This window comes from Trichosurus vulpecula, chromosome 5 (genome assembly GCF_011100635.1).
Source record: "Trichosurus vulpecula isolate mTriVul1 chromosome 5, mTriVul1.pri, whole genome shotgun sequence".
NCBI lineage: Eukaryota > Metazoa > Chordata > Mammalia > Diprotodontia > Phalangeridae > Trichosurus > Trichosurus vulpecula.
This window is the reverse complement of record NC_050577.1, coordinates 249,823,270-249,843,152: the sequence shown is the minus strand read 5'-3', so window position 1 is coordinate 249,843,152 and position 19,883 is coordinate 249,823,270. Positions and strand designations below refer to the sequence as shown.

The window sequence follows — 19,883 nt, the reverse complement described above, 5'->3', positions numbered from 1 at the left end:
AACTGGGATAGGGAAGGTGCTACAGGAATGGGGAAAATGGGTAAGGGAGCGGGGTTTGGGGAAGTAGGAGCGAAAATGATGTGTTTGACCTGATAGGGAATCTGAGTGGAGGTATTAGAAAGGATGAGAGCACCGAGTGTGGCTTTAGGAAGACTCGAGTTCACATCCCACCTTGATGCTCAGTATTAGCTGTGTAACCCATGGTAAGTCACCTGCCTCCCAGGGTGGTTGTCAGAATAAAATGAGGTGATACACATAAAGTGCTTACCACAGTGCCTGCTACATAATAGGCACTATATAAGTGTTACCTAATATTATTATTAGTGGGTTAGTGGGTAGAGGTCTCTTGGATCAGCTAAATTATTGGTGAGTTAGTGGGTAGAGATCTCTTGGATCAGCTAAGTGGCACAGCTGATAGAGTACTGGGCCTGGTGTCAGGAAGACACGGCTTTCAGTTGTGTGACCCTGGGCAAGTCAGTTAACCCTGTTTGCCTCAGTTTCCTCATCTGCAAAATGACCTGGAAGGGGAAATGGCAAACCACTCTAGTATCTCTGCCAAGAAAACTCCAGTTGAGGTCACCAAGAGTTGGACTTGCCTGGAAACACTGAGCAATAGCAACAGAAATCTCTCTTGGCCTCAGAAGTAACCAATTGTGAGTAAAGCTTTTTTAGCCATGTGTAATGGATTTAGGGTAGTAAAACCGAGTTAGGATTGACCCTGCCTACCAATTAGCATTAAGAGGGAAAATGTCAGCTGTGTCTTATTTTATACTATGGCAAGACTTAAATTACCTGCTCTCTTATGAGTTATAAGACAGCTCCAGCAAATGCCCAGGTATTAGAATTTCCTTACCCCAATTTTATTATGCCTCCTTACTAAGCTTGTGATCTGTTTCCTTTAGTCATGTGTTTCCTCCTTCTGTTCCATTGTCCTGTTACATACTTCGACAATATGACTTCTATTTTTGCGTCCACTGATCTTCATCCAAATACTTTTTACCATGTCTCATATTTTGGGCTCTTTTATGTCCTCTCATGAATATTTCTTCACCTGTTCTGTTCCTTTTGAATATGGTATATATTTATATATCCTTGCATAGCGATATTATGGTCATGGAGCCCACTTCACCGAGGGTCAGTAGTTACCTGTGATATCATTTATGTCCTTATGTTAGAACCTCAAGTTTAAGTTTGCCTTGCTTATTACCCATGCTTTTTTCATTTGTGTGTAAACATCTGAGACTCTGGGTTTTACTCATGGCTCCTTTCTTGATTTTTGGCTCCTGTGAATTACTAGGCTTCTCTACTGTGCTATATACTTGTTCTTTCAGTGGCATCTAGCTTTCTCTATCCTTAAATCACTCAATAGGTGTTGCCTCAGACATACTGAGACCTGGGAAAGATCTTAGCTTAAAAAAGGCCAAGGTCTCCCACTGTATCTGGGGTAATTTCCAATCGTCTTGCCACTGGACTTATGATCCTGGAGGAGAGAGTGAGGCTGGTGACTTTGTGCAGCCTTGCCTCTCTTAAATCCAGTTCACTTGCAAGTCAGGACATCACCCTCCTGATGTCATTGGTTCTCTTCAAGAACGAAGGACGAATAACAACAAGCTTGATAGAGATATGGAAGCTGTTTTCTTCCTCCTTTTTCAGTTTTAAGCCCTTTTTACCAGATTTGCAAAACCTCAGGCAAATTATGTTTTTGTCAGTGGCTTGTTAGGTTTACTCCATCCTTGAACAGGAGCTCATCAAACCTGTATTTTAATCTGCAGTTTAGAAATACAGAGACCATTTTCATTGTTAAGCAACTGTTCACTTTCCAAACCTACCATTCTCTTCCAGCGCCTGTGCCTTCAAATGGCAAACATGGATGGATATACTGCTCGTGTCTTGAATGGCTTTATTTTCTTGCCCAGAACTATTGCTCATAGCAATTCTTTTTGCGGCTCTTTAAACATAATTGTCTGTGCCTGAAGCACCAGTGTAGTTATTGAGTTTGACAAGTCTTGAGAGGGTGTCACATCTTGTTTGTATGCTCTGAGAAGAAAGTAGACTTTTCTGTTAGAAAACATTGGGTTGATAAATAGATTTTTAGGACTCCTGCAGAGAGTCATCAGTGACCTCTATTTTTTTTTTCTTTCCTTCCTCTGACACTGGATTATTCCTTTTCTGATGGCATCTGTATGATAGTATCCCTTGGAGCGAGACTAGCCATTGCTTTTTCAGAGGATCCCATCATTCCCTGCCATCAGTAGACCCTTATACCTATTATTTTTCCAGTGAGGGGCTTTACTTCCCTGTACACTCTCCTTTCCTCCCTTGTCACCTTCTACCATCCAACCTGACACAGGTCGTAGGATGCCCTCTGCCTCTGGATTCTTTCTGTTTTGATCTTTCCCTTCTATTCCCCCCTTCCTCTGCCATTTTGAAATATTCTCTCCTCATACAGTGTTTCAGTCAAATTGAACTACAAATTGAATTCCCTTGGGAACAGGGATAGTTTTTGCCTTTCTTTGTATCCCCAGCACTTAGCACAGTACCTAGCCAGTAAGCACTTAATAAATGCTTTGCTGACTGACTAGATTTTTGCTTCTGGAAGTTGATGGAGAAGTCATATCTGGAGCACTTGTGTCCCTCATATCAGACAGTTTTCTAACTAAAGGCCCAGCTCAGGTGTTAACTCCGCCATCAAGTTTCATAAATCATAAGATCTTTGGAGTTGGAAGGGACCTTAGACACCATGAGTACTATTGCCTCGTTTTACAAATAGGAAAGTGACCGTAGAATTTAAGTGACTTGTCCAGAGTCTTGCAGATAATTCTCTTCTCTTTTTAAATGTTCTTATGGCATTTGGTCTAGGTTTCTGGCCTCTATTATCTTCTACCTTAAATCATACTTAAGTAAATGTCATAGCCCAGCCTCATGTCACCTTTTTAGATTAACTCCTTGAGGTCGGTGTCTATGTCATTTTTTATCATTCTGTTCTCAGTCCTTTTATGTTGTGTCTTTGACGTTCGTTGAAATGAATGCTTGTGATGAGAACTACCTCTTAGAGTTTGTTTGAAAGCCATGTCATAAATTCTTTGTTGTCGTTCAGTTGTTTTTCATTTGTGTATGACCCCTTTTGGGGTTTTCTTGGCAAAGATGGCTTGCTATTTCCTTCTTCAGCTCAGTTTACAGATGAGGAAACTGAGACAAACAGGTTGAAGTAACTTGCCCAGGGTCACACAGGTAGTAAGTATTTGAGGCCAGATTTGAACTCAGGCAGTTGAGTCTTCCTGACTCCAGGCCCAGTGTTCTATCCACTGTGCCACCTAGCTGCCCCTCATAAATTCTTAGTTATTCTACAACTTATCAGCAGAATGGGACTGAAAGAAACTTTGGAAAGAAGTGACCATATATTTTAGAATTCATGATAGTTGACCTGAGGCCCTGGATCTGGCATGGATGTGACTTTAGTCAAGACAGATCAGGAAAGACAATCCAAGAAGCTGCTAGAATTAATGGAGAATTTAGGGCTTTGTGCCCCATGGCCAGATGGTCCCCAGGAAGGGGATCTGGACTCCCATGGACCCAGATTCTGCTTGAGACAGATAAATCCAGGTCCATATGAGCCCAGAGCCCCTCTGGAGTAAATTTGGTTCCGTGTGAGCCCAGAACTCCTTGTTGGGAACCCCTGGTGTACAAGTACAGCTTCTGAATTGAATTCTAGAAATTACCTGACATGTACCAGAAAGTTCAGAGAAAAGATAAAGAACGCATGGTTTGGAGACTCTTCAAAGGAGGTTGGTTCAAAAGGGCTTGCAGATTTCTCAAAACAAACTTTTCGAGAGCCAATTGCACACTGATGGGGAAAGTCAATATGGCTGCATCCATTTTTGCTTAGATTCAGATTTTTTTCTCACCATTTTAGAAAGCTGGTGGTAATTAGATGATGAAGGTAGCCAAAATTCCCATATCTTTTGAGCCAGAGAACCCAGTGCTAGGCGCATACCCAAAGTCAAAAACAGAAAGCCAGGTCTCATATGCACCAAAATGCTAAGGGCAAAAAAAGTAAAATAGATAAAAGCCCATAGATTGTGTAATTGCTAAGCAAATTGTGGTCTGTGTGACCCTGGGCAAGTCATTTAATTTTTGTACCTCAATTTCCTGGAAAATGAGTTTGGATTTCTAAGATCCCTTTAAACTCTAAATTCATGATCTTATGATCCTACTGTGCTATGAAAAGAAAATTAATCTGAAGAATTCTGAAAAATTCATCAGAATGGGAGGAGCAACATGAAGTATTCAAGTCTAGAATAATAATACATACAATTACTTCAGCAGTGTGAAATGAAACTGAGCTCTAGTGAAAAAACCGAAAACTGAAAACCATGAATGGCAGCCAACATGGACGTGAGGAGATAAGAAATAATTTACCTGCCCTAAATGAGTTCCATCTCTATAGAGTACGAGAAATTGTACCTTATATTTCACATTGAAGTGAATTGAAAAAGGTTTGTGAAAGGATGAGACTGCTCAAGTTTCTGTGTTCTTTCACAAGCAGTAGAAGAACAGGACCCCTTGTGGCAACTTTTGGGAACATAAAGAGTCACAAAGAATTGGCAGGCACAGATGAGTTGTGATTTGCATCAGTGGAGGGAACTCATCACATTGGGATCACAGATTTCTTTGAGCATTTGAAGGTAAATTTCCATGTGAAATTGCTATAATTCTTAATACCTGCCCTTCTGCTGACCTTTTCCTCCATCTATTTCTCATTTTTCCAGCATCAATAATTTATTTAAATAGGCCAGCTTGGAATTGTTTTATTATACATTTTTACTCTTCCTTTTATACTTTGTCCTGTACTTTGTTTTGTACTCATTTTGAGCTTCTTTCTAAGAAGCCAAATTGTATAACTGTTCACAAACAACTTATTCAGAAATGTTTCCTACATCAGTAATGTCACATTCCTTGTTTTTTTTTTTATTTCTTGTAATGCTTTTTTGGTACTCATCTAGGGCCTTGCAGTTTTTTTGTTTTAGAAGAAAACATTCATGGTGTATAGGGATAAGATGTATTCATTGTCTACAAGCCTTTGTCCTCCCTGCTGGATGGGGACTGTTTTTGTGTTTTTGCCTTTCTCTGTACCCAGTGCCTACCACAGTGCTTGGCACACAGTGATCACTTAATAAATGCTTGGTGATTGACCGGTTGGTTCCTTGCTCCTGAATCATATTTACCGATTTTTTTTTTGCTATCTTCCCCTACATTTATATTTTTATTGAATTCACTGAGTATTATGAAAAGTACACGTTTGTTTAATTGGAGGTGTTTTAATCAAATTCTTCCTAGAATTTCTCTATCATCTTTATTCTCTGTAAGTCGTATTGGGGCATATGCTTCAGTGATTTTTATGGTTGTCTCTGCAGATATTTATCATGAGCCCTGCAGTATGAGATGATCACATAGTCCCAAGAAATGATATCTCTTCTTGTCTTTGGATACATGATAAAACTAACTCTGTCATGCCAACTCCTTCCTCCAGGGAAAACTTCCTTCCATTAGCTGCAGCTTACTCTGATAGCCTTGTTTCATTTATAGCAAGAATGTTGACTAATCCTATGCAGTTTCTCCAGTCATACATCCATGAGATGGTTGTTGAACTAGGCTCTCACAAATAGAGTACCAACAGTTAAGTTAATGTATATAGAGAGTCGAAAAAGTGGTTCTTAAAAACCTCTGGCTCCATTTTCTGCCTCTTTGCCACCACTCCTGCAGAAGTGGAAGGGGCCTACAGAGGGCTGAGAGCCATTTACTATAGTCTGTTTCATGAATTGCTATGGCCAGAGAATTCATCACCAAGTGTCTTTGGAAAGCAGACCTGGTCTCTTGTTGGGACCATACTGAAACTTGTAAAAGCATTAAATTTTTTTTATTAATTTATTTACTTTTAGATTTATAGTGTTTATTTTGTTTTTAGTTTACAGCACTCAGTTCCACAAGTAAGTTTTTGAGTTCCAAATTTTCTCCCCACCTCCTCCCTGCTCCAAGACGGCATGTGATCTGATATAGGTTCTACATATACCTTCACTTTAAACTTATTTTCCCAATAATCAAGTTGTAAAGAAGAATTATAACCAATGAAATGAGTCATGAGAAAGATAAAACCAAAAATAAAAAGAGGGAGCAAATAGTATGCTTCAATCTGCATTCAGACTCCATAATTCTTTCTCTGGTTATGGATGGTCTTTTCCATCATGAATCTTTTGGAGCTGCCTTAGAACCTTGCATTGTTGAGAAGGGACAAGTCTATCAAAGTTAGTCATCGCAGAAGCAATGTATCTCTGGTTTCAACATTCATTTCCACAAGATTTTGAGTTTCATATTTTCTCCCATCTCTCCCCTTCCCCCATCCCAAGATGGCATGCATTCTGATTACCCCTTCTTCCAGTCTGCCCTCCTTTCTATCACACACTCCCCCATTCCCTTCCCCTTTACTTACTTGTAGGGCAAGATAGATTTTTATACCCCATTGCCTGTATGTCTAATTTCTCAGTTGTGTTTAAAAACAATTTTTAATATTTGTTTTTAAAACTTTGAGTTCCAGATTCTCTCCCTTCTTCCCTTCCCACCCACCCTCACTGAGAAGGCAAGCAATTCAATATAGGTTATACATGTGTAGTTATGCAAAACATTTCCATAATAGTCATGTTGTGAAAGACTAATTATATTTCCCTCCATCCTATTCTGCCCTCCACTTATTCTTTTTTCTCCTTTGACTCTGTCCTTTGTCAAAAGTGTTTGCTTCTAACTACCCCCTCCCCCAATCTGTCCTCCCTTCTATCATCCCCCCTTCTTATTGTAAAAGCATTTTTAAAGAAATCCTGCTGAAGTCTGTGTTTTCCTGATACAGTGTTTGAGGACCCAGATCTACCTTCGCAGCAATCTGAAATATCGAAGTAGGACTTTGTGGAGGAGTAATCATTGTAGTAGAGTAATGATCTCTTAACATTTATGTAGCATTTTAGGGTTTGCTTCAACTTTAAGGTTTACCCTATGGCCAGTGGAGAGGAGCATGAGGGGTGTGAGCAGGCTATAACACTGTATGAACAAAGGTTTCCACTGGAGATCTAGAGCAAGACCTTCACTACATTGGGTGGAGCTGTCTATAGAGGATTTACATATGACAGAATAAGAGTTACTGAAGATGAGCTTGCATAGATGGGTTGTGATGGGTTGTGTTTCAGTTGTTCATGGCTTGGCCATTGATAATTAAATGGGAATTTTTGGAGGTTTACATCATATTGTGGAAAATCACAGATGATGTGTGTATGTAAAGAAAACTAAAAAAAATTAGTAAATCAAATGCACAAATGCTGTATATTAATCCATTTTATATTTATTACTATAAGTATATGCACATAAATTTATTATAAACAGTTACATTTTGTTAAAAATTTCAATGCGCTGAAGAACTATGGACTATGCACTCTCTCCTCTTCTTTTCTCTACCATCCAGACTTAGTCACATGATTTTCATGGCAGCGATCATTATATCTTGCACTTTTCATAGGAGAAGGAAATCCGGGAAACAGTTGCTGCAGCTACACCAGCAGCTGCAGAGACTCTGCATAGGGTGCATAATACCAATTTCTCTCCTGTAGAAACTGCAACTTTTTTTAATGGTTGCAGTGTGTTGTTTTACTTCTCCAGCTCTTTTGTGTGTTAAATAAATATGGTCAGAAGAGTTCTTCACAGTTTTTCCATATTTGCGGGGGTCCTGTTCCCCTAATCCCCATGAATGTTGAGGAACAACTATACACTTAGAGTATAAACATTGATGAGATCCATTCCAAAGGACTCATGATGAACATGCTACCCTCTTCCAAATAGAGATCTGATAGATTCAAGAGTACAGATTGAAGCATCTTCCTTTCCTTTCTTTCCGCGTCATCTTCCTCCTTCCCCTTCATCTTCTCTTTCTCCTTCCTCTTCCCCCTCCTCCCCACGTAGAGGAACAGAACAAAAAGTGAAGAATCTCAAGGGAAATAATTAAAAAAATGATTAGGAAGGGACCTAAGTAATATCAGATATCAAATTATATTAGAAAGCAATAATTATTGAAATTATTTGATACTGGGTGAAAAATACAAAAGTGGATCAGGTTGGGAATACAAAAATCCAGAAGCAAATGAAGAGTGACAAGTTGTCCAATAAATCCAAAGACAAACTACTAGGGTAAAAACTCAGAATTCAACAAAGCCTGCTGGGAAAATTAGAAAGCAGCCTGTCCAAAATTAGTTTTAGACCAAAACCTCAACAGCATATGCCATAATAAGCTCCAAATGCATATGTGTCCTACATGGAAAAGGACATGTCGTGAAGATATTAAAGGAGAAGGAGAAACCTTTCTCAACAATGGACAGGGGAAGAGTTCTTCAACAAACAAGGGATAAAGAGGATCACAGGAAATAAAATGGACAATTTTGCTAAACAAAAATCTTTTGCATAAAGGAAATCAATTCAGCTAACATTAGAAGGGAAATAGCTACCTGGGGAAAAAAAAATCTTTGCAACAAAATTTTTTGATATCTAAGATATATATGGAACTAAACAAGAGCCATTTCCCAAAAGATAAAGGGATATCAACAGATATTTCTCAAAAAAACTTTATCAACTAAATGAAAAAAATCACTAAAAATCAAAAAGTTCCAAATCACAAAAAATAAAAAAACTTCCACCTCATACGTATCAGATTGGCAAAGATTACAAAAAGGGAAAATGACTATTGTTGAAAGGGATAAGGGAGAATAGGTAATGAGAGAGTTGTAAAGTAGATCAAATATTCTGGAAAACATCTTGGAACTATAGCCAGCCCATCAGTCACTAAATTATGTGTGCTTTTTGTCCAGGTGATACCACTGCTGAGTACACACACACACATCTCCACTTAGAAGTAAAAGAAAAAGCAAAGGATGCATGTATGTATGCATGTATATATGTAGAAATATATTACAACTATAAATTATGGATAAATATATACACATACACACATTTGTATATATACACATGTCATTTCAGTCATTTCTGACTCTTCATGGCCCCATTTCGGGCATTTCTTGGCAAAGATACTGACTGGAGTGGCTTGCCATTTCCTTCTCTAGCTCATCTTACAGATGAGGAAAGTGAGGCAAATAGGGTTAAGTGACTTGCTGAGGGTCACACAGCTAGTAAGTATCTGAGGCCAGATTTGGACTCAGGAAAAGGAGTCTTCCTGAATCCAAGCCCAGAGTTCTATGCACTGCACCATCTAGCTGCCCCATGCATATACTTATATACTTATATATGTTTATCTACACAAAATAGCTTTTTGTTATAGCAAAGAAATGGATACTAAGCAGATCCCCTTCAATTGGAATTGATGGAACAATTATGGTATATTAACATAATGAAATATTACTGTACCATGTTGTTGTTTCTCCTTCATTCTCAAAGAGGACCATGACATCAGGAATATGATGCCATGACTTGCACATGAATTGGATTTAAGTGAGGGAGGGCTGTGCAAAGTTGTCTCCCTCACCTTCTCCTCTGGAGCCATCTGAGTCCAGTGGCCAGATAAAAAGATCAGGATGACTGGAGATGGCCCCAATATTGTACCATAAGAAATGACAAAAGGGAAAACAGGATTCTGGGAAGATGGTGGAGTAGGTCAGAAAATTCCAAGCTCTCAAGATTTTCCCCCACAAAAGAGTTAAAATAGCACATTAGGGCGAACAAAGTATGGGTGGAGACGAAGAATAGGGGCACAACCGGGGTCTTCCTGGGGCAATTTGAGAAGATTGGAAGAAAAATCCCAGGAAGAGGTTTGGTCCCGAGAAGAGTAAACACCTCCAGGCTAGGTTCCGGTTTAACAAGGGGCCTGCAAGTCCTGGGGTTAGTTAGTTTGAGAGGCTGCCTCTTGAGAGGCTGCCTCGGCCCCAGTCACAGTGGGCATTTGAGCCCAGGAAGATTGAGAGAACCTCTGCTGATGAGGAAAGTCAGACCCAGCTGTGCTGCAAAGAGTGATGGGGGCCAGAAGGAACCACCACAGGCCTGGTGAGTGCAGAAGTAATGGGGCAGAAAGCCCCTGGCTGTGAGCACTTACAGGAGGTTGAAGGTTTGGCTTTGGTTCCATGTTAGAGGGGAGAACTGAAGATCTGGGGCAAGAGGCACCATTTCCCAAACCCCAGGGCTAGAGGTGATTACAAAAATTAAGCTATTACCACACATGCAAAAAAATGCAGGCCTGTGCATTCTCCTTTGCCTAAAGGAGGAAGAATCCAACCATAGAAACCTATTATGTGAATAGAGATGACCTGGGTTAATCTTCAGAGAAGGATATTGAAGTAAAGAAACCCCTAAAAAGTAACTTCAAATGGTCACCTGCCCAAAAAGAATTTATAGAAGATCTTTAAAAAGACTTTAAAAAAGAAATGTCAGAAATGGAGAAAAAACTTAAAAAAAAAAAGAAGAATCCAAGAAACACAAGAAGGTTATGAAAGGAAAGTTAACCAATTAGAAAAGGAGATCCAGAATCTTAAGGAGGAAAATGACACCTTGAAAATTAGAATTGGGCAAAGTGAAGCCAGTGAAATTATAAGAGATCAGGAAACAATTTAACAAAACACAATGAAAAAATAGAAGAGAAAGTAAAACATAAGAAAAATAACAGATTTGGAGAATAGATCAAGAAGAGAAAATACAAAAATAATTGGACTAACTGAAAGTTATGATCAAAAAAACAATCTTGATACAACAATACGAGAATTAAATAAAGAAAATTGTCCTGAAGCATTAGAACAAGGCAGGGAAGTAGAAACAGAGAAAATCAATCAATCATCACTTAAAAGAGATCCTATGAGGAAAACTCATAGGAATATCATAGTCAAAGTCCAAACCCCCCAGCTCAAGGTTAAAATATTAAAAGTATCAAGATTAAAAGTTTAAATATGAGGGTGCCACAATTAGAATTACACAAGACCTAGCAGCAGAGACATTAAAGGACAGTAGGTCTTGGAACGAAATAGATTGAAGAGCAAAAGACCTGGGGCTCTGGCTGAAAATATCATACCCTGCAAAGTTAAGTATTATTTTGAATGAAAAAAATGGACATTTGATAACTTTCAGACTTTCAAGACTTTGTAAAAAAAAAATCCTCAACTTAATTGAAGATTCAACATACAAGAACCAAGAGAAACGTAAGGTATATACCAAAGACTAACAGACAGTTTACCTTTTATATAATGTAAAATATATGTCTAAGATTCTTATTACTAACTGGCAAGCTCATAAGAAAGATTGGGCTAAACCTGACTATGATATGAATTTTAAAAAGTAAAACCATTTAGGAAGAGCCAAAAAGAGTAATTATCTTATACAAATGAGGTGCAAGAGGAAGAAAGGATACAGAGGAATTAGATGGGGAAGGAGGGTTGGTAGTTCTGGTAACCTACTTTCATCAGGAATGGGTTTAAGAGGGAACAATACATATATATTTAGAAGAGTATAAAAGTCTTCTAAGTTTAAAAGAAATAAAGTGATAGGGGCATAGAGAGGGGGGAGAGGACAAGGGAGGGATCTTTAGAGGGGAGAATGAGGGAATAGGTAAAAGGGGGGTATAGAAGGGTGTTTAGATTAATGGGAATGGGAAGATGGGAGAGGGATCCTTGGAGGGGGGAAGGCAAGTAATAGGAGGGCAAGGTTAGCAGGTAGAAGTAGAAGAGGCAGGAGGGATAGGAAATGAGACATGTATAAACACAAAAACAAAGATCAGGAGTAGAGTATGTTTGGGAAGTATATGTCTATATATGCATGTATGTATGTATAAGTGTATGTATATATCGAGAAAGATCTAAATTATATTGTAGCCTTCTGGGGGTGGGAGAAGGAGAAAAAACAAAGTTAAAAAGTGCACAGCAAAGAACAAAAGAAAACACAAGGAAGCAAAGAAGAGATGGATGATTCTCAACACAAGGTGTATTATTTATCATACAGGCTTTCTTGAAATGAAAATATATTGTTACATATTTTGAATCCTCTCTTATGTTCTGCTATGCACATGACATGCTTTTTTTCTTTCTTTGTATTTAAGTTTATGATATGTTTTTGTTTCTTTTCTCTATTCTGTATTTGTGTTCTGGTAAAATAAAAAAACAAAAATTTAAAAAATGACAAAAGGTATGGATTCAGAGAGACCTAGAAATAACTGTGTGAATGAATGCAATGTGAAATGAGTAGAACTAAAATAACTGTGGCATTGTAAACCAAAACAACCCTGAAGGACTTAAGTACTTTGATGAGTGCAATGATGAATCAAGACTCTAGGGATTTCCAATGATGGTGTCTACTTCTCAAATCTTGACAGAGAAGTGATTGGTTACAGGTGTAAAATGATAGATATTTCTGGACATGGACAATGTGGGGAGTTTTTGCTTGACTATATTAACTTGTTACAAGGGAGGGTTTAAATTTTATTTTTATCTTTTTGGTTGCATCATGAGGGTAAGCAGAATGATAGAAATGCCAAATTTAAAAACAAAAATCAAAGTGTCAGTGAAGCATTTTTTTTAAAAAGAGAAGAGATGCAGTTACAGAGAGGTACCACAGATAAGTGGGATAGCTTTGGAACTAATGATCCGAATTTAGTATATACTTTTTTAAAAATTCCAAGTTTTTTATCATGAGAAAATAAAAAAGTCATTGGTGTCTGAGAGGGGAGAATGTACTTTGTGTATGGGATATTATCTGGGCTTTTATTGGGAAGTGCCAGTTCTGTGAAAGCAAAATGTATAAATGATATTTTAAAAAAGAAATCATTATTTCCATTAAATTGTGGATTTACAATAACTCACTTATCTAATGGCATTTTCTGGTTTATATGGTCTTTTCCTCACAACACACTTGTGAGGTTATTGGGTACTGGGACTTTTGAATTTCACATTTTACATTTTCACAAGAATAATCTTTCTTTTTTTTTCTTAAATGGAGGAAGCTGAGGCAGACAGAGACTCTGGCATTTGCCCAAGGCTTCCCAACTAGTAGGCTCCATGTTATAGCTAACATTTATTTAGATAGTGCTTTAAGCATTGTAAAGTACTTCATATATGTTATCTAATTCATTACTCACAACCCTGTGAAGTAGGGGTTATTATTATCCACACTTTATAAATGAGGAAGCTGAGGCTTTCTTTTTATTTTTTTGAGAAGCAATGGGTTAAGTGACTTGCCCAGGTCATATAGCTAGTAAGTATCTGGAGTCAAATTTGAACTCAGATCCTCCTGACTTCAGGGCCAGTGCTGTATCCACTGAGCCACCTGGGTGCCCCAAGAACATTTCTTTACCATAGCATTCTGAACTCAGTATTTGACAGAAATGAGTTACACTCACTACTTCCTGCTCTCTTGAATTGTAGACTTGGCCCCTCCTCTGTCTTAACTTCACTGTGGCTGAAAAGATCTGTTTTGTAGTGGTAGAATTATATATATCCTGTTCTAGAATGAGGGAGAAGATAAGACTATATATTTATTGCCCATCTATATAATTGCATGTGTCACGGAGACCAAAGGTCCTTGAAACAAAGAAGAAATGCAAAATAGAACGTTTTCTGTATTAAGAGTGGAGGATGAATTTGCTCCTGCTTCCCTCCTGTTACGATGTACCCTGCTTTTTGTAGAATGACCAGTAAAGACCAGAACATATCCTTAGCTGGACCAAGTCACTAATCTGAAGACCTTCACCTCTTTAGAACAACATGAAACTTTTTCGAGTTTACTGGTAGACATCTAACTAACAAACAAAGGACAATAGTCCCTACTTCCTGAAGTTCGGCAACATTCCATTTGGCCAGGACCTGTGTCCTCGTCATGGATGTGGAAGGAGAGAATGAAGCGTTGCAGCAATTCTTTGAAGGTAAGAAAGAGGCCATTTTCAGCAGGGAATAGTAGGTTCTGTAAAATGACTGCTCATGGCTCCCTTTCCCCACCTATATTTATAATTTTGTTTAAATGTTTTCTTCAACCTTGGAAGAAGTGCCTGTGTTAAGGGAATTCTGAGAATGGATGCTTGTAGCAAGAAACTGGCTTGTGAGGAATAAGAACAGAATAAACATAATCCTTGTGTGTTCTAGATTATCGTTGAAGAGGTTATTCCAATGGAAGTTGTCATTGAATCAGATTTTAGAACTGAAAGGAACCTCAGAAACATTTTCATTTAATACTTTCTTATTTAGCAGATGATTTTATTGAGGATAACCAGTTTACCATAATGTGCTGCTCTAGGGTGTGTGTGTGTGTGTGTGTGTGTGTGTGTGTGTGTGTGTGTGTGTGATACATAGACGCATTCTCAATGTTCATATATTATATATGAAAATGTGCATGTGAGAATATATGTACATATTAAAATTATATGTCTACGTTTATATATGTAACATGCTTCGGCTCCAGATACCTAGAATATATGTGTATAACATATATTCTGTGTCGTACATGTAATGTTCCTATGTTATGTTGAAGTGTGTTATATACGTAATCTATGTGTTATATACATGTTATGTGTATAATCTTTTTGTTATATGCATGTTATGCACATAGTCTATGATATATAGTCTATATGTTATAGAAGTGTGTTATATACATGTAGTCTATATGTTACATATGTTATACGCGTATGATACATTCAATTACTTACTGCTAAAGTATGGCATGGTATATGGAGACTCATTGTCAGAATCAGGAAGACCTAGGTTCCAATCCTGCCTCTGAATATCAACTCCCCTGTTTCCCTACCCCCAAGTCCCTTCATGTCTTAGTATCTAAGACAACTCTCTAAGACAGGGGGCTTAATGTAAAGTCCACGAACTTGTTTTTCAGTATTTATATAATTGTATTTCAACACAATTGTTTTCCTTGATAAGCCTATGTATTTTTATTTTATGCATTTAAAATAGCCATTCTGAGAATGGATCTAGACTACCTCAGGGGTCCATGACACACGAAAAAGTCATAACCCCTTGCTCTAAGACTACGAATTGTGGAACAATTGCTGATTTGCCAATCAAAGTAGAGAAATATTCCTCATGGACAGCTCCCAACACTTTTGACATCACAGATCCAGGCCAAAAAATGTAAGTATAGGTGGTACATGAGTATAGGTAGATGGCCATTCTTTTCATTGACTTCGGTTTATTGATTTTCTTAATGAAGATGAAAACCAAAATGAATGCTTTGGTGTTCATATATTATACACACATACATACATGCATACATACATACATGCATATGTACGCATACATATATAAGATCCCTGAATAGATATTAAAATAAACAGCACTCAAAATATGGTAACTTTTTTCTTTTCTTTTTTTTTTTTTGGCCTGAACCTGTCTCTTTTTTTCTCTCTCATTAAAATAGTCACATCAACAAAACAAGAAAAGTAGGAGTGAATATTTTACCTATTTTTTTTCCTCATCTTGGTTTTTAAAAAATGTCCAAAGTAGATTGTGAGCTCCTTGAGGGCCTCTTTTTTTTATATATCCCCAGTACTTTGAACAGTGCCTAACACATAGTAGGCACTTAATAAATGTTGATTATTAGTGACTATTAGTGAAAATTTGAGAGACTTGGAGGTTTAGGGTTTTTATCCCACACTTGTTAACATGCTGATTCCCTGAGGTGCCTCTTTTGAGAATATGTGTAAGGACTTATTCTAGTGGGTCACTTTCCTATGCTGATTTAGCCACACTCAGATTTAGTATCGTAGATTTTGAGTTGCAAAGGATCTTAGAGGCTACTGAACCCAAGCCTTTCATTTTACAAATGAGGAAACAGAGTCTGAGAGAAGTTAAATGATTTGCCCAGGACCATACAGCTAGCCAATGTCTAGGGCAGAATTTGAACTCAAGCCTTCCTGACTCTAAGTCCAATACTTTATTCAGCACAGCAACAGGATAAAATAAAGGTAGTATGTTGGAGAAATGCTATTTTTCCTTATTATTTTTTAAAATTACATATGAACTGATATTGATATTTAAAAACAAACTTCCTTTTGATTCTTTACCTCACTGTCATTTTAGTTTTTAATTCAATTATTCCTCCAATTACTTTTTTTAGGATTATCAAAATATAAGAAAACCTGCCCCAGAGCCTCTGTCTTATTTACCTTCCTATGACCCCTGATGATAGTGTCATCTCTTTATATTAGAAAATACTTTCTTGTATAGTCCCTTCTGATTGCTTCTCACATTTATTTTTTAATGTTTCTCTTGACTCATTTGTATCTTAAAGTTTTAGTCAATTCTTCTAGAAATTCTAGAATTCTCTAAGAAATCCTAGAATTTGAGAAATTCTGGAAATCTAGAAATTCTGGAAATGTTCTAGAATTCTAGAAATCTAGTCCATTAAAAAACCCTGCTATAAGATTGTATTCAGTTTTCCTGGGTTATTTTTTATTGTAAGCTTTTTACCTTTTGCCTTTTGGAATTTAACATTCCTTTGTAGGAGTAGCTGCTAAATCTTGTGTGATCCCAACTGTGGTGCTTTGGTATTTGAATTCTTTCTTTCTGGCTGCTTGCAATGGTTTTTTTTTTCCTTTGATCAGGAAACTCAGGATTTTGACTATGACATCCTGGAAAATTTTCATTTTGGCATTTCTTTCAGAAGATTACCGGTAGATTCCTTCTATTTTCACTTTGCTGTCTTATTCTAATATATATATATATTATAATATATATATATATACATATATATATATATATTTTCTTTTTAGTTTACAACATTCCGTTCCACAGGTTTTGGGGTTCCAAATTTTCTCTCCCTCCCTCTCCTCCCCCCTACCAGCCAAGATGGCATGTAATCCAATGTAGGTTCTACATTTACCTTCACATTGAACTTATTTACATAATAGCCCAATTGTAAAGAAGAATTATAACCAATGGAATGAATCATGAGAAAGGAGAAATGAAAACCAAAAAAAGGGAAGAAAAGAGAGCAAATAGTTTGCCTCAGTCTTCATTCAGACTCCGTAATTCTTTCTCTGGATGTGCATAGCTTTTTTCATCATAAGTCTTTTGGAGCTGTCTTTGAACCTTGCATTGATGAGAGAAGCCAAATTTATCAAAGTTAGTCTTTAAAGATATCTTTCATTATTTCTTAAAATATGATATACAGGCTCTTCTTTTGTTTGTGGTAGGTCACTGATTCTTAAATTATTCTCCCTTGATCTGTTTTTCCAATTATTTTTGATATAATATAACTTCAGTTTCCTTTTTTTTTTAGTCTTTTGATTTTGTTTTAGTATTTCTTGTCTTACGGAGTCATTAAGTTTTATTTGATCCATTGTAATTTTCAAGAAGCTGTTAGTTTTCAACTTCTTTTTCTTCAAAACTCTCATTTCTTTTTAAATTATTTTCTCTAGTGCTCTTACTTAATTTATGCTATCATTTAAAAATTCTCTAATGCAATGAGCCAATAAAGCCATTATTGATGAATGGAGCATAAACATAGAAGCAATTGATAATAGCTGGCAAATATATAGTACCGGGTTTGCAAAGAGAAAAGAAAGCAAATTGCCAGCGTTCATTGGATTATGGAGAAAGTAAGGGAGTTCCAGAAAAACATTGCCTACATTGACTACACTAAAGCCTTTGATTGTGTGGATCACAACAAAACGTGTCAAGTTACCAAAGAGATGGGAGTGCCAGATCATCTCACTTGTCTCCTGAGTAACCTATATGTGGGACAGAAAGCAACAATTTGAACGGAACGTGGAATAACTCATTGGTTTAAGTTTGGAGAACTAGTACAAGGCTGTATATTGTCACCTGATTTACTCAAGATATGCAGAGTACATCATATGAAATGCCAGCCTGATGAGTCAGAAGCCAGAATTAAGATTGCTTGGAGAAATATCAACAGTCTTAGATATGCAGATGATACCATTCTGAAGGCAGGAAATGAAGAAACAGCTCCTTGATAAGGGTGAAAAAGGAGAATATAACAGTTGGCTTAACGTTAAAAAACCCCCCAAAACTAAGGTCATGGCAACTGGTCCCATCATTTATTGGCAAATAGAAGGAGAAGAAATGAAAGCAGTTTGAGGTTTTATATTCTTGGGCTCTAAGATCAGCGCTGATGGTGGCTGCAGCCATGGAATTAAAAGATGTTTCCTCCGTGGAAGGAAAGCTATGGTAAATTGGACAGTATACTAAAAAAGAGACATCACCTTGCTTACAAAGGTCCATATAGTCAAATCTATGGGTTTTTGTTTTCAGTAGCAATGTCTGGCTGTGAGAGTTGGATTTTAAGGAGAACTGAGTGCCACAGAAATGATGCTTTTGAATCACAGTGCTGGAGAAGTCTTTTGAGAGTCCCTTGGACAAATCGGTCAATACTTAAAGAAATTAATTCAGACCACTCAGTGGAAGGTCCAATACTGAAGCTGAAGCTTAAATACTTTGGCCATATGATGAGAAGACAGGATTCATTGGAAAAGACCCTGATGTTGGGAAAGATTGAGGGCAAAAGGAGGAGGCTGTGGCAGAGGATGAGATGGGTAGATAGTGTCAGGGAAGCAATGAACATGAGCTTGCACAGACTTCAGAAGACAGTGAAGGATAGAAGGGCCTGGTGTGCTATAGTCCATGGGGTCACAAAGAGTCAGAATTGACTGAACAACTGAACAACAACACACAATGCTTTAAGGTTTGCAAAGGGCTTTATACATATCATCTCATTTGGTCCTTACAACAATCTTGAGAGGTAGGTCCTGCATGATTACTCCTATTTTACAGATAAAGAAACTAAGCCTCAAAGAGGTCAAGTGACTTCTACATCAATCACAAAGCGGTGAATGCTGGAGGTAGGATTTGAACTCGGGTCTCTTCTAACTTCAAGTCCAGTGCTTTTCCTACTGAAATGGGGTTAATAATAGCACCTACCTTCCAGGGTGATTGTGAAGATAAAATGAGTTAATATTTATGAAGTACTTTGCAAACTGTAAACTGTTATATAAAACTAGCTATTATTATTCCACACTACCACTATGATCCTCGGCTTTCTAGAACAAAGTTCATTAAATCTGATTTAACACTGTTACTGTTCTGAGTTAGAGATTGTTACTAGACCTGTGATATCCCAGTAATCCCAGTAATATACTTCCTCTACTGATGTAGTTCCATCTGTCCATAAGCATTATTTTAAGCACCTACTTTGTGTCAAGCATTATGATAAACACCTTTTTTGCAACTTAGAAAGTTGCAAAAAGGGGCAACTAGGTGTTGCAGTGGATAGAGAACTAGCCTTCGAATCAAGAGGACCTGAGTTCAAATGTGACCCCAGACACTTGACACTTACTAGCTGTGTGACCCTGGGCAAGTCACTTAACCCCAGTTGCCTCTCAAAAAAAAAAAGTTGCAAAGAACACTGAGAAGTAACTTGGCTAGACTCCTATAGCCAGTATTATGGTAGTGATGGGACTTGAACTCAAGTTTTCCTGGCTCTGAAGCTAGCTCTTTATCCACTACCCCACAGCTTCCTTTCCATAGTACTAGGTGGATATATTTAAATAAGTATATGCTTAATAGAATTTAATTGGGGAGATTTGCTTGTTTAAGTTTGAGGACATCTAGCTTTCTGAGTAAAGTGAATGGTGTATGGTGACTTCACATGTGAAGCTATTGGAGTCATTCAGTTCTTGGTTTCTTTTACAGTAGATTGATATGCCACTAGCACTTGAGTTGGTTTCAAGCTCCAAATGCAAATTTTTTTCTTTAAGAGCTGGAAGATATTTTCAAGATGCCAAATTTTAAAAAGTTGTTGGGGCAAAGCCTTTATCTGAATAAAATCAAAGCTACTGTGGATGC

General features: G+C 37.4%; 1 protein-coding gene across 1 annotated transcript in view; it reads left to right on the top strand.

Annotated features, from left to right (window-relative positions):
- Nucleotides 1-13,890: 13,890 nt before the first annotated feature.
- The window catches only part of MYRFL (myelin regulatory factor like), a 183,062-nt gene continuing 177,069 nt past the window's right edge, over nt 13,891-19,883 (top strand). The window contains exon 1 of the mRNA XM_036760731.1: nt 13,891-13,936. Coding sequence (XP_036616626.1) covers nt 13,891-13,936 — 46 coding nt within the window. The remainder of the gene's footprint in view (nt 13,937-19,883) is intronic.